The 27,996-nt window shown below is 31.6% G+C and overlaps 1 protein-coding gene across 4 annotated transcripts; it reads right to left on the bottom strand.

Moving 5' to 3' along the window:
• Window positions 1-11: 11 nt before the first annotated feature.
• Window positions 12-27,930, bottom strand: LOC146535127 (uncharacterized). Of its 4 annotated transcripts, none has more exons than XM_085191863.1 (10): window positions 27,603-27,930; window positions 26,462-26,611; window positions 12,869-13,042; window positions 12,060-12,247; window positions 11,084-11,168; window positions 10,736-10,868; window positions 5,238-5,362; window positions 4,932-5,026; window positions 4,101-4,203; window positions 12-3,849 (listed from the first exon to the last, which is right to left on the bottom strand). In XM_085191863.1, the coding sequence occupies exons 1-10, from the start codon at window positions 27,726-27,728 to the stop codon at window positions 3,283-3,285; spliced, it is 1,746 nt and encodes a 581-aa protein (XP_085047989.1). In that variant the 5' UTR covers window positions 27,729-27,930; the 3' UTR covers window positions 12-3,282. The 4 variants fall into 4 exon arrangements, with proteins under 4 accessions (XP_085047989.1, XP_085047990.1, XP_085047991.1 ...); XM_085191864.1 differs by lacking the exon at window positions 27,603-27,930 and adding an exon at window positions 27,159-27,358; XM_085191865.1 differs by lacking the exon at window positions 27,603-27,930 and adding an exon at window positions 27,168-27,358.
• Between the last annotated feature and the right edge of the window lie 66 nt (window positions 27,931-27,996).

Genomic DNA, 27,996 nt, shown 5'->3' with positions numbered 1-27,996 from the left:
AACATAAATACAGAACAAATGTTTATTGAAATTGGAACATTACATACAATATTAAACATTTAAAACAATAAAGCTAACGTGCGGACGTTTTTGGCATTATATTAAGAAGCGTGTAAATATTTATATATAAAAATAATACCTATCATATATTCTCACTTCCTTTTGCAAGCTCTTTTACTTAAATTACTTCACAGTCTTTCAAATACTTATTAAAATATATACATACAGTACGGTCGACGAGTCATCACCCGGTTTTTTGATTTTTTGCGCATTGTTCACACAGGAAGAAAATATCAAAAGAAAAATTTGTATATACTACCTGCTAACTTCAGGGCGGCCAGTACTCGTTGACCCTATTGTAGTTGATTGTGCAAAAATAAAATGCAACTTACTTGTAACGCCAACTTTTCGCGATTTAATTGTACAATTTAAAACAATATTTAATAAAACTATAGGAATATTCATTACATAGTCTTAATTATGTTGAATCAAATATAAGTTTTTATTAATATTATTATATAAATAATAATTGTAATATAATATGTTAAATGACATAATAAAAACCAAATATTTTAAAAATACAACCGTTAGGGTCGGGTATTTTGATTCAACAAATAAAAACATTTTTTTTTAACTAGTTTTGGCTTACCATTCTTATATCACTACACACTATTAATAATATAAAAAAACAATAAAATGCAGTATCTACTTCTAAATTCCTATAAAAAAGTATAACAATCAAAATAGTATAAAAAAATTTGGAAGAGAAATTGGATATTAAAATTCACTACACAATTACATTTTTATAGCATATAATTTTAAGCCATTATTAGTCTAAAATCTAAACGTTTTACAGACTATTATTTAAAAGTGTAGTTAAAATGGCGGCGTTATTCTATTACTATATATTTATTATGCTAAATTATTATTTTTATATAAACTATATTTAAAATAATCTGTGGTTGAGTCAAAATTATTGACTCTCTTGAATTTATCAATAAAATTTGTGACTTTCACATAAAATGATTATCAAATTTAAAGAAAATATGAAAAAAATATATAATCGGAAAAATATTTCGGAATCGAAAAATTCCGAAATTATTTCAAGCTAGGAAGAAATTGTAGGAATCAATTGTAAATGGTTTTGGCACTACACTGTTGAAAAATATTTAAAATTCTCGTATAGCGTTTAAATTAGAATTAAATGCATAAAATAGGCCGTCGTGATGCAACGGAACAACGTCTGACTATAAATCGGTCGGTTGTGGAGTCAATCCCATCCACTCAGCAGAAATAATTATTTTCATTTTAGAGCTCTAGACAGTGGACAGTGTTGAGTTCCGCCAAAACTGTGTGACTAACGGAGTTAAATACTAGGTTCCCTCTGCCTACCCTGCTGTTTACGGGAAATAGTATGAAGCTAAAAAAATATATAAAATGAGTATCTATAATTATTATTTGAAGAACAATAAACAAAATAGGTATATAATGTAAAGAATAACAATACAGAAAAAAAAATTTTTGCTCACAAAATATTTTCGCTCTTTAAGATGTTAACAAGATGAAATATTATGGCTTTAAATCCAAAACTATATTTTAATAAAATGTTATTTTTTGCTAAACATTGAAATATAGCCGTTTTTTTTTCAATGAAGATCAATGAGAAATATATTTTAAAAAAATGTTTTACAACAACAATATACTTAGTAATATTTAAAAAAATTAAAATATATATACTTAGAACACTCGTGTTCTAAAGTAAAGAACATTAAAACGAGATGATTATACAAAATATACAAGAAAGGGATCACCAAAACGCCATTTTGATACAAAAATGTTTGTATCACCTTCCTTGTTTATAAAACAAATTATACAGTAACAATATAATTACAATATTATTTTAAAATTCCAACGCTAAGGAGTAATGTATTTTGCATTACTCCTTAGCGTTGCAGATGATATTAATATATAAAAATGTAACAAGAAAAATTTTACATAAAACTAATTACTTTTTTTACATTTAATTAAAATAAGGAACATATTTTCGCTCAGACCTTTAAACTATGAGCTTTACGCATTATGAAACTATTATTAAAAAGTTATAAAAAAAAATTCTCACGTCTTTGGACGGATATATATTGACGGTTTATCATTTTGAAATAAAAAATAATTTAAAATAACTTCTAAACATTTTTAATTTAAAGTAACTTAATAGCCATATTTATATTGACTGATATAAATTTAAATATAAAAAAAATCTATCCATTTTAAATTTAATATAAAGGTGAATATTAATCACATTGGAACCTGTATTTTACGAATTATAATATTTTTATTGCTAGTATATAAACAACAATATAAACATTAAACATAACCATATAATTATAAAATAAAAGAAAAACTTTAATATAGAGTTATTTATAAGTAATAATTTTAACCTAAGATACTTTTAAAGGCATTCCAAAATTGACTACAATAAAATAATAAAGCAATACTATAAGAAATAATATTATTTATTACCAATAAATGAATAAACCGAATAAATAATAATTTAATAATTATTCATGCACATGCATTAAAGCTAATAATATTTATTAAGGCCATCATATTATTATTTTGTTATTAAAACTCGTTAAAATATGCATTTCAATGCTAATCTTAAAATCCAAATATATGCATATTTACCATTAAATCAAATCAAATATAAAAAATAAAGAAAAATAAACACATGCTTCAAAAATAGAAGGCATTCTAATTTTATTTCTTATTTTTAATAATAGTAATAAAATATATATTGTAAAATTTGTAAGCTTATTGTTAGGACAGAAGCATTTTTTGAGGCAATTCAATTATTTTGTTAATTCATTTTAATTAATATTTAGGCAAGAGAGAACCAAAAAATATTGTAAAATAAAGTAAAGGTTATTTTAAAATTTTGAAGGCAATTTAACTTTCTATTTATATTTTAATAGTTGTTTTTTATATTTTTTTAAATTGTATACATTAACGACACCTTTAAAATAAGTTTATTAAAATATATATATATATATATAAAAAAATGAATATTTATCCACAGGAATCCAAAGAACGTTATTTATTTTAATATTTATCAAGTTTTTTTTTGCATTTTAAAACGAGACATCATTTAAAACTGAATAAATAAAATGAAAAAATATATTATATACAAAATATTTAAAGACTCCCTATTGCATAAACAAATCTAGCTAATATATATTAAGCAAATACTAACTTTTTAAAAACGGCATTAGGCCGCCATATTTATTAATCAGTTTTCGACAACATTTTATCTAATTTCAACTGTTCCATTTGCAACTGTCGTCTGATAGAGCCTAATTGAGTTAAAATACTAACATTTTTGCCTTTATCATTTAATGATTTCAATATATTCTTCTGAACGGCGGGAACACGCCATTTATCATCGACAATTTGCATTTTTTCACTCAAATCCGACATTTTTTTTTCTTGAACGTTCCTTTTTGGAGAATGCCTCAAAACTGGAATAGGCAAAGTGTCTTCTATTTTATTTATTTCTTTTGCTTCATTTAATAATTTATCAGCAGAACTTGAAATTTTAGGTTTTAAAATATCTTTTGGATTCAAATTCTTTCTTAGATAGCTTTCAACGTCATAATTAGGTGAAAATATGGATTTTTCTGGAATATTCGTTGAATATGGCGGTCTGTCTTTGAATAATTGTGAGGATTCACTTTTGCATGTATGTGTGTGTTTTGGATGAATTGCGGCTTTGAGTAATGCTTGGTGTTCTAAGTCAATTTCTTTTTGCAGTATTTTTCTTTTTTTCTCATATTCTGTTGTATTTTCTGTTAACTGTAAATTAAAAAAAAATCGTTAATGTATTATTTATGTAATATCTAGAATTGTATATTTATGATAAATATTTATATCTGAATACATATCTAAATGTACACTTTATCCACTTCAAAAAGCGCAGGTTCAAATCCCGCTACACTCATATTTTGATAGAAATCAGTAACTTTTATTCTATTTACTTGGAAAAAGCATGAATAATATAGGATTACGAATAAAATAATAAGCAAAACTATGTATAACATAACTACCGCAGTGTGAACATCATGTTGTCTTTCAATTTCTCTCTCTTGCGCCATTTTCAATGATCGTAATTGTTCTTCTAACCTTCTCATTTCTGCTTGTTCGAGCATTCTGGAAAATGTTTCAATTATTTTTTTAGTATATGTGTATAAAAAGAAGATATATAAAAGTTTAAATAAAGTCTAAAGATTCGATTATCCGGCTTTCAGTTATAGGTATTGGCGGCAAAGTTGTTTAACTTTTCGTAGTAATTTTGTAGTAGTAAGTGTTTACGTTGTTGGCATCTTTTTGGCATGCGTAATACGTCACACGAAATACAGGTATGATATATACAAATACAAATATATATATAATACATCGTGAAATGAAAAATAATCCTACGTCTAAAATGTCTAGAACTCTTGATTAATTTCTTTACTGACGTGCTGACGCTTCCATCCTGTATAACAATTTGTTATAATGTATGTCATATGTATCCGTAATTCATTTTTATTATTTTGAAAAATGTTTCCTTCATCTAAAAACGATTTAAATATTTACTTAAATTAATATTTTCATTTTTTCGCTCTGGTGTCGAGGCAAAGCGCAGCGTTGAGTTCCACTATTCAACACGCGATTCCTCCAGAATTTGACGGAAAATGGGGGGCTTAATACTAGGTTCCTTCTGCCTACCCAGCTATGTGCGGGTGTATCCCGCGTGAAGCTGAGTTACTTTAAATGTGTTAAAAAAAACTATATGTTGATGCAAATTGTGTTTGCTTGTAAATGAAGTACTAGTTTGGAATGTGATTTTATTTTATATAATTGTTGGTTGAGCTTATAAATAAATAATAACATACTTCTCTCTAGTTTTCCTTTCTTCCTTAATCCTTTGTTGTTCGAGTATTTGGTTTTTTAATTCCTGTTGATAATACAGACGACGTTCTGCCGCCTCCTGAAATTTTTTATATAAAATTTTAAATAAAGTTAGCTGTAGATAGTTGACTGTGCATATTTCATTTTAGATTTCTTTTTTTTTCAGCTTCACGCTGTATTTCGCACATGACAGAGGCAGAGGGAATCTCGTGTTTAAAGACCACGACTTAACTCGACACTTCATTCTGTCCCGCTATATGCAAGATACGGCGTGAAAATAATAAAAATACCTTTTCAGCTTGTTCGTTCCTTAATTTAATAGCTTCAGCGTCAAATATCGAGGGCATGTATGTATGACGGAGGTCTGACATTAGTTTGTCACGAGTTGTTTTCTTTAGTAGGGATGACGTGCGTTCTGGAATATTAAATCATTATATTAAAATGCTTTTTATATTATGTTAATACTTGAAGCAAAAACTTTGTGCCAATTTTTACTAAAATTGTGCTGATGAAGAAGTATGAAATTGGGCACAGTTGTAGTTTATTTGAAAAAAATAAAATATAATAAATAAATCAGTTTCATGCTGTATCCCGCACACAGCAGGGTAGGCAGAGGGGATTATGTGTGTGTTGAGTGGCGGAAGTCAACACCGCTCTTTGCTTCAACACCAGACCGACGAGTTGAGATTTCCTCGAGTGCGGATCGAACCTACGACCAGTCGCGACTATAGTCACACTTTGTGCCGCTGCGACAAGACTATACGTCTAATATGAATATACATTAAATTAATTAACTTATACACATTTTTATATAGTGACATACACGTTGCTATTGCAACGCGTATTATATTCTTATCCCTCATAGTAAGATAAGCAGAAAGATCCTAGTGATATGTCGAGTAGCGGGACTTAATGCCGCGCTGAGTCTACCAGAGCTGGGAAACGAAAATAATAATTTATTCCTCCGAATGGAAATCGATGATTTTTGATGAAAAAAAAGGAACCAATATGAATCAATACCAATGAACCAATAGCCCATAAATACATACGGGACCACGTATGAAACATGTGCCAAAATATAAGTGTAGTATTTTCGAGATAATATAAGAATAAAATGCCAACTGATTTGTACACGTTTAATGTCCGATCACAACTGAGTAAGCCAACGCTTTATTTCGACTTACCCTCAACTTATAATAATCACTACATCCCTCCACCAATAATATAAAAATATACAAATAAAAACAATTATCCTATTGACAAGTAATCGAAACTATTTTTTACAACTTTACAATATTACTAGTTTATTACAATTATACATTTTTTTGATTCCGTGTCTTACGAATAGGATACCTTCGACCACTCTCGACCGTGACGGGCACTGGAGTAGTGTCCTCACCAGGTAACATGTTAACATTGTTTTTATCAACAACAGGCAGTGCCTGTTTAGTGCCCATCCTAGAATTTGAATCTACATTGGATTTATTACTCTGGTCTACATTAATTAGAACATCAGGATCCGATGACTCTGTTTCCTCCGATAACTTCTCTCTCTCTCCCACTTGATCCAATGTAGTTTCAGAATTCGCTACTGGACCGACATCATCTGTTTTTGGAACACAAGTTACACCAGTATACTTTAACAATTGATCAAAATGTTTCTTAATTAATAAATTTAGCACTGGAATGTATACCACAAAAAGTCTAGAACCAATCTTACTTCTAATTACTCCTAAATGCCATGTACATTTATTTCCATTATAATAAAAATGTTTAAGTAAAACCTGGTCACCTATGTTAAAACAAACATTGCGTACACCGCCATATTGTTTACTTTGTAAATCTTGTTTATAGTTAACTGTTGCTTTAGCAGCAGATGCCAACGACATCGAATTAGGTGACGTTCGAGTATCTTTTAAAAAATCTAATGTGGAAAACAACTTCCTTCCGAGCATTAGTTCTGCGGGTGAATATCCCGTAGTGCAATGTGTTGAATTTCTGTAATCAAACATAAATTTTAATAATTTTACATTTATATTTCTTTGGTTAGACTCAGTTTTTAAAATAACTTTTAGTGCCTTTTTAACAGTTTTAACCGTGTTTTCCGCTTGGCCATTTGATGCCGGATGATAAGGTGCAATCGTGACATGTTTTATATTATTACTTATACAAAAATTATTAAACTGACTCGAAGTAAAATTCGTTGCGTTATCTGTAACAAGAGTATGAACTAAACCAAATCTACTAAATAATTCGTACAACTTCATAATCACAGCGTCGCTATTTGTGGAAGACATAGGATAACATTCTATCCACTTGGAATGTGCGTCAACTACAATAAGAAAATTTTTCTCGTGCAACGCAAAAAAATCTAGATGTACTCTTTCCCATGGACGTTCAGGATACGGCCAGGGAGCCAGTGGAGCTCGAGGCGGGGAACTGCGGAAAGATGCACACGAGCTGCATGAACCTACCTTTTCTTCAATCTGTTTATCTATATTAGGCCACCACATACGACTCCTGGCTTCCGTTTTAATTTTTACTATTCCGAAATGAGAGGAATGTAATTCATTTAATAACCTATCTCGAAAAACTGCTGGAATTATAATCTTATGTCCCCGTAACAAGCAACCATTTTCTAAAGACAATTCTAAACGACACAAAAAATAAGGTCTCAGTTTCGCGTCATTCACGTTACGCGGCCACCCATTTTTTAAGTGATTAATCACTATTTTTAGAATTTCATCTCTCTCAGTCTCCTTCCTAATTTCATTAACAGTTACAGGTTTTAAAAGAATATCAGATACAAAATTTACAATACTAGACTTATCAATTTCCTTATCGTTTATCTCAATGTCATATCCAATGGGCACAGACCGCGATAAAAAATCAGCTGTATTATTTTCACCCTTAACAAATTCTATATTATAATTATACGCGGATAGGAATAACGCATAACGCTGCAAACGGTTCGCGGCTAGTTCAGGAATGCCTTTTTTTGTTCCGATAATTGATAACAACGGCTTATGATCAGTGCGTAACGTAAATGGAACCGTACGCCCGTATAAATAGTGGTGAAATTTCTTTACCGCAAATACTATCGCCGTCGCTTCTTTCTGTATTTGTGCATAATTACGTTCCGCCTTAGACAAAGACCGCGACGCGTACGCCACCACGCGCTCCGAGCCGTCCGCCTGCCGCTGCGCGAGCACAGCGCCCAGCCCCGCGGGCCCCGCGTCCGCCGTCACTATCGTCGTCGACTCGGGGTTATAGTGTGCTAAAACTCGATCCGATATCAATTCCTGCTTAATTTTTGTAAATGCATCATTCTGTAACTTCCCCCAAATCCACGGCTCGCCTTTTTTTAATAATGAATGCAACGGATTCAATATGTTCGACGTGTTTGGAACGAAACACCTGTAATAGTTAACCATGCCGAGAAAAGATTTCAATTCACTGACGTTTTTTGGACACTGAGCATCGAGTATTGCTTTTATTTTTTGGTTTGACTTATGCAACCCGTTTTTGTCAATTATAAAACCTAAATATTCCACTGAAGACTTAAAAAATTCACATTTATCCCGCTTTAATGGTAGCCCCGCATCTTGTAACCTACTTAAGACTAATTCTAATCTTTCCAAATGTATAGCTTTAGTGGGACCCGTTATTAATATGTCATCTAAAAAGATACACGTTCCCTCTATGTCAGACAATAACTGCTCCATTGCCCGTTGAAATATAAAAGGCGCATTAGCTAATCCAAAAACTAATCTATTAAAACGGAATAACCCCTTATGAGTATTAATGCACGTTAACTTTTTAGACTCGTCTAGAACTAACTGGTTATAAGCCCTAGATAGATCGATTTTTGAAAACTCGACCCCACCATGTAGTTTAGAAAATAGCTCTTCTATTCTCGGTAATGGGTAATTGTCCGTGTATAAAACTTTATTTAACGTAACTGAAAAATCTCCGCAAATCCGTACATTTCCGTCTGCCTTTAAAACCGGTACTATAGGAGTAGCAAAATCTGAATGGTCAATTTTTTCTAAAATACCTAAACTCACTAACCTTTTTAGTTCTGACTCCACTTTTGGCTTTAAAGCGAAAGGAACCGGTCGGGGCTTAAAAAACTTAAGTTGCGAATTGGGCTTAATTTTTAGTGTAATTTTATATTTATTAAAACGGCCTAATTCATCCACAAATAGCTTCTTAAATGTTTCTGTCAAACCGATACATACTTTATCATCCGTTATACTATGACATGTCATCCTGCATAACTGCAAGTTAAACGCACTTATAAAATCTCGACCTAAAAGTACCGGCTGATGAACAGAACAATTCAAAACATATATTTTCAACATTTGTGTGTGACCTTCATATTCAACAGGCACCACTATAAATCCTAAAGGGTGCATTTTACTGCCATTATAACAATTTAAAACTACACGACATGATTGCAACTCGGCCCGCCCCGCGAAACATCGCTCGTACACGTGTTGGGGCAAGACGGAGACGGCACTGCCGCTGTCTAACTCACACAACAATCGCTCGCTACCGATTAAAACTGTCTCTGTCATCGGCGCTCCGTTTATACACTTAATATTAAAACTATTTAAATCACCTTTTTCAACGTCGTCCTCATCTTTTCTTAAAAAAATATTATATTTAGGAATTTGTTTCCCGCACATGCGTTGTAGATGTCCTTTCGTATTACACTTGCGACACGTATAATTAGCAAAACGACATTCATTTTTGCTATGATTGCTGTAGCCGCACACTGCACAAACCGGTTTCCCGTTATTCAACTTCGTCGTCGCCGCTGCTCGTGCTCGCACCGCGAACACCTCGGTGGCGCCGGATGCGTCCGTCGCGTGGCGATGCGAAGTCGCAGGTTCGATGCTCGCGCTATGCAATGCTAACCGTGCACATCGAATATTTGTAGCTAACTCCAGAGCTTTATTAAATGTCAACGTTTCAATATTTTCTGAGAACAATTTCTCTTTTTCCTTATTATTTTCTAGTCCCAACACAAATCTATCCCTTAAAGCGGTGTCAAGATCTGATTTGAACTCACAATGCTGCGCTAGGCTGCGAACTCGAGCCGCCCAATCCGTTAGGTCTTCCCCAGGATGCTGTTCCGCTTTATAAAATACGTATCGTTCCGCAAACGTACTTTTCTTTACCACGAAATGACTGTTGAGCTTTTGCAATAACGTACTGTATTCAATATTTTCCAAGTCCGTAGGGTAGGCCAAGTCTTTCGCTATCCGGTACGTGTCCTCAGCAAAAGATGTCAATAACAGGGCTCGACGTTTCACTCCTGCTTTATCGTTCTCCTCGCTAATATTGTTAGCTGTACAATATTGCTTAAACCGACTGATATAAATATCCCATTGTTGCGAGTGGTGATCATAACCGAGTGTACTCCCAAAAAACGCCATTTTCGTATTATCCTCGAAAATTTATAATGAAATGCACTTTATACACGTTGTTGCAAACGTCGGTAAGTCCCTCGTCGCCAATTTGTAGTATTTTCGAGATAATATAAGAATAAAATGCCAACTGATTTGTACACGTTTAATGTCCGATCACAACTGAGTAAGCCAACGCTTTATTTCGACTTACCCTCAACTTATAATAATCACTACAATAAGACAAGAATTACGAAATTTATTCATAATCCGCAAAAAAATCTGTGAACATACATACAAAAAACATAGTCAAATTGACAACTTCCTCTTTGAAGCCAGTTCAAAATATCAAAATTAGTATGTATACTAATTACCATCAAAATCTCCATAACTGCGTCGTCGTTCGCATCCCCACTTCTCCCACGTGGTGTCCTTGTCTACGGTGTGCGGGGAGAGCTCCCTCTCCGCCTGCGTTAGTGACTTGTGATAGTGACATGGCGGGGTTAACTGAAAATGATAAAAAAATAAATACTTGTATTACAGTACCATTGACGAGTCGTGGCCGCCGTGAGCTTTAGATAGCTGTGCAGATTTGATTTTAGGATTTATTCAATTGCAAAACTTCCTTTGTTTTGCTCTATGTTTTTGTTTTATTATTTGTCTCTTTATTCGCTAAACAAATACATGAATAAATAAATAAAAATCAAAATCTTAATACATACTTTAAACAACGCGTCGTCGTCGGTCTGTACGGCGACGGAGAGCGGAGTGCTTCTATGATCCACTTGTACTCCTGTGTCTACTTTCCTGGAATTTAACGAAGTCAAAATAAATACATACTATAGTATGTAATGTGTAATTATTAATTATTTTTAAGTGTTATTCTACATTTAGGAAAGAAAAAAAAATTATAAAAAAAACCAATGTGGTGGATCTGAACCGGCGTCTCTGGAAAAATGTATGTCTATTGCTAAATGATAATTTTAAGCAAATATCATTGTATAGGGGAAATATAAAATATCTAAAAGTGCCTAGTTTACCGTACGTATAAGAATTTCGATGCAGCTCGATAACAAGGTATATGGACTGTCCAAGAGGCTCAGGTTCAAATCCTGGTACGTAAAAGCTTTTATACGTTTTCTAATAAAATTACATTGTTTTTTATTTTTCAGAAACGCATAGCATGTTTTTCAGACAGGCATATGCAGTACCAAAACATTCCATTCTAAATTCGCCCCGATTTTTAGGACATTGTATGAAAGTAATTATATAGTCCCTTCTACTAGGGAACCATCATATACAATTACGGTTTACTATAGAAATTTCACTATTGTCCAACTCTTGAAACAAAGTTGCACTCTGATTTTACAAACAGGAGAAACGATTCTAATTTAAATAACTTAATTGAGCCTCGATTTCAGATTTATAGCGTAAAAAATAAAGGAAAAAAACAGCGGTGCAATATCTTGACAAAAATATGATTAAGTTAAAGTTAAAAAGTTAAATTAAAGTTAAATATTTTTTCAAAAAACTTATAAAAAATTTAACAATACCATTTAACGGGATTTAAGCACACGCCTTTTCTTTACCGTTTTGATTTTTTTTTTTAAAAATATGCGTTTTCTAAAAAATATTTAATTTTTTTGTAATAACACTTTAAAAATATTTAAAAAAATTAGTAACTCTTTCAAAACTCACGTTATATAAGTATTATTAGACCCCGAAACATATGTATGGCTAATACTTGATCTTCTTGGTTCTGGAGTTACATCTCTTTCTAATTCGAGTCGTTCCCTTTCCCGCTCGTCCCGCAGACGATCCCTTTCTTCTCGCTCTCTTCTTTCTTTTTCTGCTTTTTCTTTGGCTTCTTGCTTGATTTTCGCTTGCTGAAATTTATTACAAGAAATATTTTTTTAGCTTCACAATGTATCAAGTATGTAAATGGATAAGTAGAAGGAGCTTAATATTAAAGCACTTCGTTTTTCACTTTTTGTTTTATCCACGTCTTGTTACCAGAACATGGTAGTATATTTCCTCAAGTGGACATAAAACCACAACTGCCGCCCGACGGTCTTCGAAAGAATGGAAGAAAATATTGTTATCAGTCTTATTAAATGAAACTATTTAACCGAATGAACAAATTAAACATTTAAAATGTATAATAGTAAATATACGCGATATTCACTATTATAAATTTTTTGGAAACCCGGATAGACAGGTGGCATTCGTCTGTCCCTTGACAATAATTATATCAAACTACTTAGGTCAAATGACAGAAGCGATGAAATATAATATGTACTAATGTAATAAATAAAGGATGATAGTTTAGTTAATAAGAGGTATTTATTAAAATATAAAATAAATATATCGACTATCTTTGTATGGACACAATTACATTTTAATTCACTCTGATCGACAAAACAAAAATATTTGTATACTGCTAACAATAAAAATTATAATAATAAGTAATCCTTACTTACAAAATTCATCCACGAAAAACCACTAACCTCATCAAGATATTCCTTATACTGCCGTTGTCGTATCTTCCTTAACGTGTTTCTCCGCCTCTCATACTCTCCTAGTCCCAGCAGAACATCTCCTGAAGTTCTCTCACCGCGTATTAGAGGATTGTTGGGCGAGTACTCCCCCGCTTTCAGCATTACGGGTAGACCTACGTATCGCTGTAATATAATAATAATATCCTTTATTTAAAGATTTTACAAAAATAAATATTAGTACTGGTCAATTTTTGTAGTGAAATGAATATTATATCAGGAATATCGTGTTAAGGTACTCCGTTTTCCGATTTCCTCTGGTTACAGAGACATTGCACGCTGTCTGTTTCGATGCTATTTTTATGGAAAAGACAAGGCAAGCAAACGGGTGGTAAGTGATCACCGTTGCCGACGACCCCGTGTGTAACACCAGAGTAGCTTGTTATGTGAGAGATTATTAATATTAATCATTAGGTATTTTTCACTCTCATGTGGTGTACTTATAACAAAAAGGGTTATTAGGTAAAGGGTTATTTAACCACATTTTCCAACTTAGATTCCTGACTGAACTTTTCACTATTTACTGAATGTCTTAACACTAGGTTCCCTCTGCCTACCCTGCTATATGCAGGATACAAAAATTACAAATTTTCATACCTAGTATTACATTCCGTAACACACTAGTTTAAAAACAAGTTTATGTGAACTGACAATAAATAATAGATTTGTTGAGTATATTAACAACTAACTGCTAATAAAATCATCATAACAACACTCTTCTATCATTAAAATGAACAATGATATAACATTTACCTATATAATTATTTATAACAATTATATAAGCTGGGGTCGTCAACCTCAACCCGACGACATGCAAATTCACGTTTTCACTGTTGACTGTAGGCTGTGAACAGATGCGTGATTTGTCGCCATTACATATACGAAACCGACACATAATTAGAATAATTACAGAGTGAATCCGCTTCCGACATTTTAAATGATGCTGATTATAATTGAATTAATATTAATTATGAATAAATTATTTATCGGGACGGCTGTAGGTTCGATTACCGGTAATGTTTTTTTTTCATATTCTCGCTATGATAAGATAAAACGCGGCGTTGAGTAAAAGTGGCGTACCACGCAATGTCTCGAAAATTAAGCGGAAAGTTAGAAATAAAGGTGACCTATGCACTAGGTTCCCTCTGCTACAGGTAACTAACGTTGCTAACTAACAGTGTTAAAAAATGCTTAGATATTTTGCTTTAATTTTACTTTTTTATTTATTACACGTAGAGAAAGATAATTTCAAGTCACTTCGTTTCTCAATTTATTTATATTCTTATTTTTATAATTACACGGCGTACCTAACTGCGTTCTTTTGACATTTTCAACGATTCACGTTGCATCTCGCACGTAGCAAAGGGAACATGGAAACCTAGTCTTAAATCACTGCGCTCACATTTCTACTTTCCGTCGAATTTCCAGAACGGAATTCGTAGAAAAGTACATGCCTTAGTACAAGAGCAAGGAAATGAAAATATTAAATATTTAATTTGCTCGAGTAGAAATCGAACCCAAAACCTGTCGTGTTTACAGTAGTACGATTTAGCCATGACTGGAGCTGGATACACATATCGGACAAGCGAAGCGAATAAAAAAACCCTCTTATTGAATATAATTTATAGTTTATTTTGTTAATTATATCAACGGCAATTAAAAAACGAAAAGGATTCACATGAGTATGACATCATGTCTTCTTTTAACAAGCAAGGTCTTCTTTATCGTACTTTTAAAGTTGTACTACAAAGTATAATTGTTATAATAGCCAGGTTTATACCAGACTATGCTAATTATTTATATTATAATTATTTATAATATAAATAGTTAGACTAAATTGAGACCACTCGTGGTGCACATGCAATCGAATTGTGGATTCGATTTCCACTCGAGGAAATGAAATAATTAATATTTTCATTATTCGCTAAGTGTCTTAATTGAAACAGAGTTAATAGTGTTTGAACGTTAGGTTCCCAGGTTCCCCTTGCCTTCCGATGTGAAGAATCTAGTAGCTATATGCATTTATTAACAATAGAGAAATATAAAAAAATGTTTAAAAAAATACAATATCCATTGTATTTTAAAGACATTAAAATCATACTTTTTACTGTTGGAGGTATTTATTAACTTAGGTAAGTTATTGTTCATTGTTTACTTCATAATAATAAATGCCATTGTCATAATTTTTTAAAATATTTTTGTAATATCAACTGCCCAATCTTGGGAATTATATCCAGATATGAATCGAAAAAATATTTTTGTGTTGGATAACCTGTTTATCAATGCTGTAGAATATTTTACATCACGTTATATATGTAGACCCCCTTCTCCTGGATTCAGAGATACTTTGGGCACTTAGAATGTGGTCATATGTTTTAATACATTTCTTTACTTATATCAAATGGATAAGTATACCTCATGCAGGTAAATCCGTATTAAAAAGCTATACAGCTATTGTTTTAATACATAAAATCGAAAGAAAAACCAAAACTCAATGAATACTTTAAAAATGTAAGTACATATTCTAAGAAATAGGTCTAATAACTTAGGTCAAATACTAGCTTTCGTCGTTGTTTTCGTTCTAGAAATAATACATAAAACCAAATTACTAACATTATTTGTTAGTCAAATTCCACATCATACTAATAAAACTTCGACCTCCATAATATATTGTATTTCTGCGTATAACAAAAACAAGAAAGTTCAAGTCCAAAAATTTACTAAAAATATATATTTTTCTAACAGCTTTTCTCTATTTCTGATAGAAGCTTAGTTTGTACAAAATTTTAACGATTGTAAAATATTAACGTTGATTTACAAAAATAATATATTCAATTTCCCGCATAACAGAGTTGGTATTACCAAGTGTTGAGACACTCCATTCGTTGCGTGGTAGAACTCAACGGCGCTATTGTTTACCAGAGCGGGGAAATGAAAATAATTTAAACATAATCATTCCCATAAATGGGGATCGAACCTACATCACTCAGACACTGTCTGACGACCTCATATAAAAGTACAAAGAACCAAAAAGCCTTTGAAATCTTTCTCTCGATGATGATAATAGCCCAATTACTTGCTTGAGAGAATTCTAAGCATATTTTAGCGTAGAACAATTATATAGTTATTTTTATCAAAAGAAACGATAATTATATTCCGACACTGGTATTTTTCGTCTTGTTATATTAGAATAGAGAGTTAACATATTTTTTAATAAATGTTAATAATTTTTAACATTTTTGAATACTATTAATATTTTTTTAATACGTGTTCTATAAGTTCTAGTACAGATTTTGCAAATTAAAACTACATATGTATAGCTTTCATGCCTTTTAACTACTACATATCAAAAATCGTAAATTAAGAATGAACCACATTATCAAACGAAACACGTAGTACCAGTACGGTGACGATAACCCTTTTACCCATAAGGGTTGAATATATACCAATGCCCTGTAAAACAAAGCCCTCAGGCCTTCGGTCATTTCCATACAATCGACAGACGTAATATACTTGTGACCTAGAAAGAGACGATTTACATTTCTGACGATAAAATCTCACCCAAACAAAAGCTGGAAAGAGTGTATTGAACTATAGAAATAGTAGCGAAACTGGACTCTTGTACAAAAAAAAAAAGATTACAGAGTCTTTTACGGACTTTTTTACACTTAAAATATGTGCATGGAAAATCAAATAAAAGGGTTATTATACAAAAGCGACAGATGTGGGTTGTATATTCACTAGGGGCAATAATGACAAATGATAAAGAGCGGCAGGTTCTAACATTCTTTTTTTAGTTTCATGCACACATATCCTGCACACATCAAGGTAGGCAGAGTGAACATAGTGTTAAGTCACTCCGTTACCCATTTTCCGCCGAATCCTGGAGGCATTACGTGTTGAGTGGCGGAACTCAATTGTCTCGACACAGAAATAAAAATATAAAATATTTAATTTGAAATATTAGCGCTACGACTGGCTTCGGTGTCATTTAATAAGCAATGTCTCGAATTCAAGCGGAGAGTAGACAATGAAATGTACTACTATGCGGGATAAAGCGAAAAAAATAAAAAATAAAGATTCTTATAAAATTGTCAAACATTAAACATATCTGAAAGCATTTATAAAAATATTTAGTTTTTTATTTATAAAAGGTGTTTATTTCATATAACTTAGTGAAACAAAGGTATAATAAAATGTTATAGAACGCTTTAAAATCTCAACATTGTATTGTGGTTATGTAATTATATTCCGATTCGAAAACCATTTAGGCGGAAATGTCTTTGTTTGGTTTTTATTTTAGTTATAACTTTTATAAGGGAAAAGGGGTACATTTTGGGTTTCGTCATTTACGTACATTAATTTCGTGGTCAGGCTTTAATATCGTTATAAACACAGAAAACGCATAAAATTCCTCTAAGATTTATGAAATTTTGGCCATAAATAGATAATCTCTCGTAATGTAGTTTTTTTTAGCTTAACGCTGTTTGCTATACATATCAGGGAAGGCGGAGGAAACCTAGGAACCGAATTCTGGTGACATTGCTTGTTAAGTGGCGAATCTCAACGCCGCGCTTTATCTCGTTACCAGAGCGAAGAAAAATAAATATTAAATAACTCGAGTGACCAGTATGAGGTCATGCAAAAACAAAATATATTAACTATAATATTTTAAATTGTATTTTATAGAAAAACATATTTTATCAAAAATAATGTCTAGTATTTAATACATAAATGTTAATATAAGTTAAATTCATTGGTTACTTTAATCTCTATCTCTATCTTAACTAAATGTTCCTATTATGCGTCCTGAAACATCCGACATTAATTATTATCGTGAAGTGGGCGGAAAATCGATAGCCATTAAATCAAAGCCTCGTAGATGCCGATGCAATCTTTCTGTCGAAGTAAAATATTGGATGTAGCAACAAAGATTTCTATTTGATTTTAACTAATTTATGGTATGAAAAGATAGATTTAATATTTTTTTTTTACACTCTATGAAAAAGATATTAATTATTCTTTATAAATTATCAAAAGCCAATAATCTAAGGATGTTTTAAAAATAATCCCTAAACCAAAACCGTTGTCAATCTTTAAAACTTACGTATTTTGCAGAAGAAAATATAAAATGCTTGTGTTATTTAAAAATTGTAAATCTAAAATATTGAAATAATACAGATCTTGTTAAATAGCACATAAAATAAACACTAATTTACCTCTTTTAAGTGTCTAAATTTATCCCTTCAGTTAGCACTTTAACTTAAAACATTAAACAAAACACATCACAAACAAACAGTTCTTATAATAGCTATACTATATGAACAAGCAATTAAGTTCAGCCTTAGCCACGAATTTCAAGAGAGAAAAAAAAGAAAATTGCGAATTCAAAAATGGAACAGGAAATTGGTATATAAACAGCAACCATCGACAAGAGCATTACATCGCGGACTGACTATAGGTCTACGGCACGCTAAGGCGCGATTTGCTCACGCTAGCTCTATTGCTTCATTTGCAGACGAATCTAACATTAAGATTATATTTAGAGTAATATCTCATTATTCTGTATTTTCTATGCACGTTATAAATATTTATAATAGTCTCTTATTTGGTTTTTGATGATTTTGAAGAATTTATATTTAAAATATTTCTGAAGGCCTCTTATGATCCTCATAATAGCAATATCTTAATTTCATCATTAATATAAATATAGGCTCAAGTTATAGTTTTGTTAAAATTACAAGGAGCAAGACAACTGAAAGAATGCCCTATCTATATACCTAGAACAATAGTTTTGGAGAAGAAGAAGCCTTAAGAAAAACTCATAACTGCATGTTTTACCGGGAAACTATATAATTAATGTTAAAACATTTTACAAAGGTAAACCTTTGTAAAATTAAACTTTCTTTTAATCTTTCTTTGCACAAGAATGAAAGAAAAGCATGGTCAACATAGAAGATGTCCAAAAAAATTACTAAAATTCAAAATCTAAAAACTAAAAGCAAACCAGACTCAACCACTAGTATTAGAACACAATTAGATTAGTTTGATGGAGTGAGTGTAACACATTTGATTAATATATTCATTATTGCACATACACATTGCATCTATAATTAAAAATTACCCAAAGGGGTCGTAACCGCTACCGTTTCTATATTACTTAACACTCATGCGGGCTTCCTCGTCTTTATTACATTACTAGCGACCCGCTCGCGGCTTCGCCCGCTTCAACTACATAATTATTAATTTACTAAGCCGCATTACTTTTGTGTTAATTTTAAAAATAATATCAGTTTTGAAAAGTATAATTGTAACTGATTCAATAAAACAATTAATTATAGCAATTTTGTCGGACTCTTTAAAATGGTATAAGTTTTTTATTTATACTACGATCGAAATAAAACAAAAAACAAACAAAACTGCAATAAAATAGTGAAAACAAATGCAATTACATATGTTAAGCCATTTCTAAGCACTCTTTTTATATCTTTGTATATCTTCAATTAATCTTATATATCCTCAATGTACAGACACCGATCCGTTACGATTTAATTATAAGCCAACATACGCAAATAAGACGTTAGTTTTAAGTAATCGTTTTAATAGCTTAATAGTCACGCATTAAAAAGTATATGAAATTATTAAAATTATAATGATGACTATCATTTTTTATCATTTTCAATGGCATTAATGACGCCATCACATATTGTTAAATATAAAGAAGAACACTAATCTTTTTAAATTACTTTCATAAAAGGTACTGTAACTTACTAACGTGTGGACTATAACTTAGTAAAGAAAAATATCGACGCAGCATGTTTAAGAAGATTTAGGTATTACAGTAAGAAAACATTAAAAAAAATGATTTATCGATTGCTAAATTTTGTTTTCAGACGTTTAAATTAAATTATTTTATTTTGTTGAAAATCTCTACGATTGAACAATGGATAACTTAAAAGTTTAACAATGATTAATAAGTTCTTTCATTATATAAATTTATTTGCCAAGAAGAAATTTCAAAACAATGTAATTAAGCCGTGATTAAGCTATTCCCATTTGAACGAGTAAATTATTTTCATTACCTCACTTTGGTAACAAGACAAAACGCGGTGCTGAGTTCCGCCACTTGACACGTAATGTCGCTAAAATTGGGGGAAAGGAGTGTTTAGAATTTACTGTAGTACTAAGTAATTTGAAAAACAAAAAAAACTGCATAAGTTATAAATATTTTACGTAGGTATCCATAATATGTTTTATGGAAGTAATATTAACAAACATTAAAAATATTTAAAAAGAATTCAAATATTTAGTTATATTTTTTTTTCAATTCACTTAACATATTTAATATTCTAAAAATAAATCTAAAGTTCCTCTTTTCCTCTTTTCTATGCCTTTACATATCTTTAATTTCCTACATATAAATGTGTAAACGTTAGGCTAAGGGGTGGGAAAACCTATTTCGGTTAATGTTACATTACACGCCCTGCCACTCCCTGACACCTGACTGCACCTAGATATCGATTTAGTGTTACTCAAGTGGCAATTGAAATATTAGTGTATAAACATTTATAATATTAAAGTATTATAAATATATAAAATATTAATAATCAGAAAGTACGTTAACACCGTGAAAAAAATGATTCTTATACACATTATGGAATCTTCATCATATAGTTGATGTTTAGGCAAAGCAAATATATAAATATCCCCTTATGTATTTTTGTTAATAATTATTGAAAGTATCAGAATTTTGAGTGATAATAGAATTTTATAGCATAAAGACATACCGACAACAACAAAATTTTATGACATATTCTGTCCGAGTTTCGGGACAAAACGAAAACAATAAAATGGCTGTGATATACGTACGGACAAACATACAGAGAAATATGGCGGACCTCTAAGGGTTGAAACCCTTTTTGTCATCCGGCTACGGAACCTTAATAAAAGGTCGTCATCTATAAAACAGCAAAACCCTCTTTGTCTTATGGTAAGTCAAAATATCACTTTAAGGTTTAAATAACTGTAAAACAAAGTAGTGTGTCACTAACATCACTCCACTCTCACAGTAACAGCTAAATAAGTTAAAAAGAAAAAAATCAACAACGAAAAACAACATACGTCATTTATTTCACAACACTCCATATCACTATGAGTTTGTATTAAACAACCATAACTACTAAACTAAAGTATGCAAGTTTAAGTGTCAGAGACATTTGCATCGCGTCTGCCACTTCAAGTGTATCAATTGTGGCACTCCTACGCAACTGCAAATCTGGTAATGGCGGTGACAAAAGTTGAAACTATCTTTTTTAGCTTCACCTTTAACTGTCTGTACCGTTTATGGGTTCGATTCCCACTCGGGGATATATGTAAATGGTTATTAATTAATATTTTCATTTCTTGGCTCTGGTAACAAAGCGGCGTTCAGTTCCGCCACTAAACATTCATTTTCTAGAAAATTGGGGAAAGTGGGGAACACAAAAAAATTGATATTAGCACATTTTATATTAAAACAAAATATGTATTACGCAAAGGTCTATCTATCTATATCTCCACTATTAGGTAATATTCAAGTAAATGAAGTGAACTAAGAAATGCTTTAAGAAGATTAAAATAAAAAAATAATAGTTTAAAAAAATGGTTTTAATATAAGTAGTATATATTTATTTCTAAGCTTTTAATTTTAAATGAACAAAATAAGAGTCCGGTGACTGTTCCAATAAAAGTACAATCTCATTTAGTAAAAAACAATCGTATAATTTTATACAGGTGTATTTATTATTCGAATGTACGACAAGAAATAATCTCACAATCTAAGCTCATCCTTACCTTACGTCATGGGTAGTGAATTCAATGGACGTTTTTTGCAACGCGACCGAAATTATGATGTTATTTATCAGTGACTGTACGTGGGCGACAAACTAAATCGTTACTTCTGAAGATATTTAAGTGCTCGACATCAAAATTGTATTTGTTTAGTTTATTTTTATATATAGATTATATAAAATAGGAAATTATATAAAATTAGGCCATCGTGGCGCATGGGCGCAAGGGTGTTACTGTAACGCGATGGTTGTGGGTGTGTTTAGTTACGCCACTCAACACGTAACTTCCCGAATTCCGGTTGAGTATTGAGTGTCTCGACGCTAGGTTCTTTCGCCTACCCTACTATGCGATAGAAATCCATATTAAATATATTTAAAAAATAAAAAAATGTGCATCACATTCATTGTATATAAATAAATATGAAAATTATTAATTTTATTTAAAAAATCTGTAAATATAAATTACGTAATAATGACATATCATTATACGCAACAATGTATCACATACACATACCTATATACAATTGGTTCGTCGTGGTAATCTGTATATGAACCTGCCTTCAGCCTTGGCTAGAACAATGAGCTGCTATAATCTGTTCTAGCGGAAACGTATATCTGTGCATCAATGCATTAAAACGTCTGACATCGACACTATGGAAGTATTAATACAAAGCATTACATAATGTGAAAAAAAATCAAATTATATCGAGAACAAACACACACTCGAAAAAATTAAATATTTAATATTTTATTTCCTATCTCTGGGGAACGGAGAAGGTGGGGAATGGAAGTGTCTTAATGAAAACTTAGTGTCTTAACGCTAGGTTGCCAGGTTTACAGGTAACATTGCGGTCAAAGTTACGTCAGGCTCTAAGCATGATAGAAAAAAAAAACATTTTTAAGGAGAAAATCTATTAACTCAATGAAATGGATGAAACTTCTAACTATCTTTTATCATATTATTGTTAGTAATTATAATTAAAAATCTACAGAACTGATATTATTATTCAAAAACCGTATTCATAACATGTCCGTTTCACACCGAGCAACCGCAATGCGTATCTTCACTTTCCTTCTTCCTCTTAGCTTCCGGTGTTATATATAATATAGGCCTCGCCTTGATACAGGCACTCCCTAACTTTAGTGTCTACGCCTAGATATTGATTAATGCTAGTAATATAAATTAGATGAGGGCAGAGGCCGTCGTGGCGCATTGACACAAACGTACGACTGTAATCGCAACGCTTGTGGGTTTGATTCCATATGAGGATATGAGATGTTTAATATATTCATTTCCTAGCTTTGCTAACAGGGCAAAACGCGACGTTGAGTTCCGCCACTCAACTCATAATGCCTCGAGAATTTCGCGAATGTGGGGAACGGTAGTGTTTTAATGTGAAAGGAGTGTCTTAACACTAAGTCCCCCTCTGCCTATCCTACTGAGAGCGTGATACAGCGTGAAGCTAAAATGGAAATCTTGTGAGGTTTGTGAATAAACGACAATCACCGAAAGAGCATTCACCACTCAACTACCATACTAGGAAGGCATTACTAATAGACATTATGATATAAACATAATAAAAGTTTTCCTACGCTTATAAATCAGTCAGTTTATCCAAGAGATTGTATGTGAGTAAGACTTTCCCTGGCAAGTTGTTATGTGTTTATCGTAATAGGTGTATTTACAACTTTCAAAAACAATGAAGTGGTTTTAAAATTCGCTTCACAACGTTACGTAGGTACGTGATGTTATTTACCTTTAATTTAGACATACTAAATTACTATTACATTCATTCCACCTGAGGCCGTGTGAGAGAGGTCAATGCGAGTTAAATTTTCTTAGAACAAAATTATATTCATAATGATTATATAAATCTAAGGCATAATGTCTTATTTGAGTCATATTATACGAATATTTACTTTATCTATTACGATTGCGTTCAAAATTATATGCTTAAGGTATTTTAGCCCTTGCCTACCTATATTATCAAAATCCAACATCTTTAGAATGGATAAATAATATGAGGAATTAAGTAAATAACCGGACTAATTGTTGTCGTTAGTCATTCGGATAATCGAAAATCCGGATAATCGAAGAAAAGCTGGTTTTGTACATATGTAGCACAAAATTGTAATATGTCTATTAAAAGCAAGAAGTACAAATTAACGAAAATCTACGTTTATTAAGAAGTTATTAACATTTTCCAACATACGATTTATACATACCTATATAAATTACGTTTGCATTTATACTTACATATAAATTTTATTAGGTTTCATTGTACTTAGTAGGTTGTACAATATCATTTTGATAGTCCGGATAATGGCGAATCCGTATAACTGTGGGCCGGATCCGTATAATCGAGTTTCTACAGTATAATGAAACATCTGCATTAAGATTTCCGCAAACGGGACATGCGCATCACCGCAATGAGATTTACGTCCTTGCTGTAATAGTTGACCTAGCATGCATATTATATCTAACTCTATAAGATAGCTATAGCGTTCAGATGCTGAACTTGAAGTTCACAATTAACTAATTCAATCACACTAATATTATAAATTTGAAGTGTTCGTTTGGTTAAACACGCAAATCTCAGGAACAACTGAACCGTTTGAAAAATTCGTAAATTCGATGGACTGGAAGATTAAAGGAATCTATCTAATATTATCTAGTAAGACCTTAGGGTGCTCCTCCTAGATCGCTACTCACGGTCTTGGCTAAGGGTGCCAAGAGTTTCTCCTGGAGTGACTTAACCCTAAATTCATTATTTCGCAAATACGAGAAATGCTTGAGCATATTTTATTGCGCATTTTGTTTCAATTCATGTGTTAAATCTAGGTCAACTTTGTTTGCCTTAAACCTGACCTCGGAGCTAAGTTATGATTAAAAACTTAAGCTCCAAAGCAACCGTAAAGCCATTGTGCTCAACGGCTTAAAGGTTGCTTTGAAGTCTAATCTATTTTTAATCGGGGCGGATTATTTTATCTGTATTTGTATTTTAAAGTAGCATTGAGAAAATTTACTATACTTAATGGACATTTGCATTTATGTATTTTCGTAGCAATAATTAGATGCGTTATTATTGTTTTTATTTTCACGCTTTGTGAACCTAGATTATGACACTATTCTCCGCCCAATTTTCAAAAACTTGCATGATAAGGGGGAGAACTCAATTAAACGGTTTATGTATACCAGAGCGAGGAAAGGAAAATAATTTATTCCACGAGTGGGACGGGAGCACCCACAAGCGTCGCGATCTCAGACTACGTCGTGCCGCTGCGCCACGACGGCCTAATGTAATATGTAATAGCATAAATTGAATAAATAATAATATAAAACAAAGCATTTCACTATGATTTATAATTTACGTATAAATTGAGGTTATGTAGGCATTTAATTATATAATAGTCAGTTATAACATAATAAGATTTGCATATTATTTCAGAATAACGATATTTGGACATTCATCATACAACAAAGACATAGACATCTACAACAAAGTATAGTGGTGGAACTTAACGCCGCGTTTTGCCCTCACGGAGCCGGTATATAAAAATACTTTAAAAAGGATTTGAATCCGCGCTTCTTGGCATCTATCCAAGGGTCTCTTACACGACGCTATATAATATTTATATAGCATATATATGGCTAAAAACATCGTAAAATATTATTATACCTAAAACCATGTATTATAGCGCGTAGGAAGGCCCTGTCTGCCATCATGTTTTACATTGATTTGACATTGGCAATGATAAAATCGCTTTATTAATTTGGCTAAGCGTATTTTTATGAAGCTATCTGCTTTTGAGATCATTTAGTTATTTTTGGGTTAATTAATTTATGAATTTACTTATTTAAAGCTAGTGTGACGCCTACAGCTTCGCCCGCTTTTAGTAAATTAATATAATGTACAAGTAATTTAAAAAATCTGAATTCGAATTAAAATTAGTAATTTAAGACATCTAAACGAAGAGTGTAGCGGAGGAAAACGTCTTTATTTTTTCAACTTATCACTTGTAGAAAACTGTGAAAGCATTCAACTTAAAAACAGTGTATTTACATATAAAATTTTAGTTCCTTTCTTTTATTGGCAACGGAGTTTACCGCACTACTGCACGAGAATATTTAAATAAATATATTATAATTATCTTCATATTCTTTTAACACATAAACGGCATTCTCTTAGGCGTACGCGAAGATTGTGACTGCGAGTACCACTCGCATCAGGATAATTTTAATATTTAAAATATTTTCTTTTAATCGATGTTGGTTAAACAAAATGCAGCGTTGGGTTACGCCATCATATTAGAAACGTGAACTTATTACGTTTTCTCTACTATTAACTTATATTAATGCAAGAATTCATTAATTTATTCACATATTTATATATTTTAAGAATGTGCAATAATAAAAATTTATCAATAGTAAATTTATAATATAGGGTATATATTTAGTTTCAACTATTTTTAGCCTCACACTATATCTTACATATAGCAAAGTAGACAGAGATAAGCATTAAGACACTCATTGTCCACTTTCCACACAAATGTCCTGAATGAAGATTATATGTTAAGTGGTGGAACATTACACCCCAAATAATATCCCCGTATGGGCATCGAACCCATAACCATCACGTCCACAAATATAATTATATTCATTTATCATAATTTCAAATTATCTATATTATATCATCATTTCAATTTAAATACGTACCCGAATATATCTTTCCAAATCCGGTGATATAGCTTCGTTTACTTGCAAAATTTCTTTTTCAAAAGGCACATTGTTTTCAGAGAAGGCCCTTTGTCTATTAAAATTCACCCTCTTTTCAGTCTTGTCCACATTCTCTTTTCCCTCTGCTTCCTGAAAATTACCTTACTTTTGATTTTTTCAGTTTCAAACTCCCACATATGTCACAGGGCAGAGAACAAAAAGACATGACCTGAACTTAATGGCTAAATCAATACAACTTGACATTTTCATGCTTACTTCCAATAAATATTTAAGATAACTTCTTCACTCTTCATAATGTCTAGGTCATTTAAAAATAAACCTAAATCAGTGTCAATAAAGCTGATTACAATAGAATTTTAAAAAGTATCATGATGTGAAAAACAATCATCATCATAATATGTTACACTATGTATATATATGTGTGTACTTTAATAAGTATAAATATAACCCTTCCTTAGCAATCCAGAAAAATAAGTTAAATTAAAAAAGTTTCTAATAGTCATAAGTGATAAAAAAAATGTTATTCCTGATTGTATATATATTTTTTTCAATTATAACTTTTACTGATATATTTTTTACAAAATTACTAGTTACTAAACTGAGGGACCTAAAAACATAAGAAAAACCAAAAAATGTATTTATCAACATTGAAAAATAAAATACTAAGACCGCTTACCAAAATTACCTTGTACTTGTTTAAATATTTTTTAAATGAAAACCAACATAAAAATAATCAAAAACACTAACAAAAAAATTTACATTATCATAAGACTAATACTTTAACTACTAAAAAGTATATTTCGCGAACTGAAAATTTCACGCTGTAACCGTCTATACGACCAAATCGATAGACGACCGGCGGCGACTGGCAGAAAATCAATATGATCACGTTGTCCCGTCGGGCAAGCTGGCCGAGCCTGCGACGTAATCAAAGGAATTTAAACTTTACATCCATGAATATTGAAATGAAGGCCTCTTCAGGCTATAAGGTAAAAGCTAAGTAAGGGTGCATTTGGCGAAAAATAAGTTAGTAGAGTCGAGTTTTCCCCAATTGTCATTACTTTACATTAATATTTGAGCAACAGGTAGACTCATTTTGTAACTTATAGTTTACACTTACATTATTACTGTTTGAAGGCGGCGATAAACCCAAAGCAGTTTTCTCTTGCTGTATCTCACGTCTTTTCTCTGTAATTAGCCTTTCTAAATCTCCCGTCGATAACATTGTTAGCAGTTTTACTTTCATTTAACGGCGGGAAAATTATAAGTTTCGACACAATTTATGATGATTTATGTAATTTAACACAGAGATAAAGTAACAGAATTACACGTATACATTTCCATAAATATATTAATGATTTAATGTATTTAAACTTAGAAAACTATATCTTTAATATTACTTAGAGAAATAACCGCTACACAACTTAAATTTAAAGTTTGACATTTATTTCAGTCCGGATGCCAGTGACAATATTTGTAAATTCTTAATCTGTGTTATTTGATTGAATTACTGC

This window comes from Heliconius melpomene, chromosome 10 (assembly GCF_056956725.1).
Source record: "Heliconius melpomene rosina isolate 202511_hmr_F chromosome 10, ASM5695672v1, whole genome shotgun sequence".
Lineage (NCBI taxonomy): Eukaryota > Metazoa > Arthropoda > Insecta > Lepidoptera > Nymphalidae > Heliconius > Heliconius melpomene.
This window is presented reverse-complemented; position numbering and strand designations above follow the sequence as displayed.

Coding starts and splice junctions, on each gene's coding strand:
- LOC146535127 (XM_085191863.1), bottom strand. CDS start 27,728: ATGAAAGTAAAACTGCTAACAATGTTATCGACGGGAGATTTAGAAAGG. Junction 12,248..12,868: donor ATAAGGAATATCTTGATGAG/GTTAGTGGTTTT, acceptor AATAAATTTCAG/CAAGCGAAAATCAAGCAAGA. Junction 10,869..11,083: donor ACGACGACGCGTTGTTTAAA/GTATGTATTAAG, acceptor TATCATTTTCAG/TTAACCCCGCCATGTCACTA.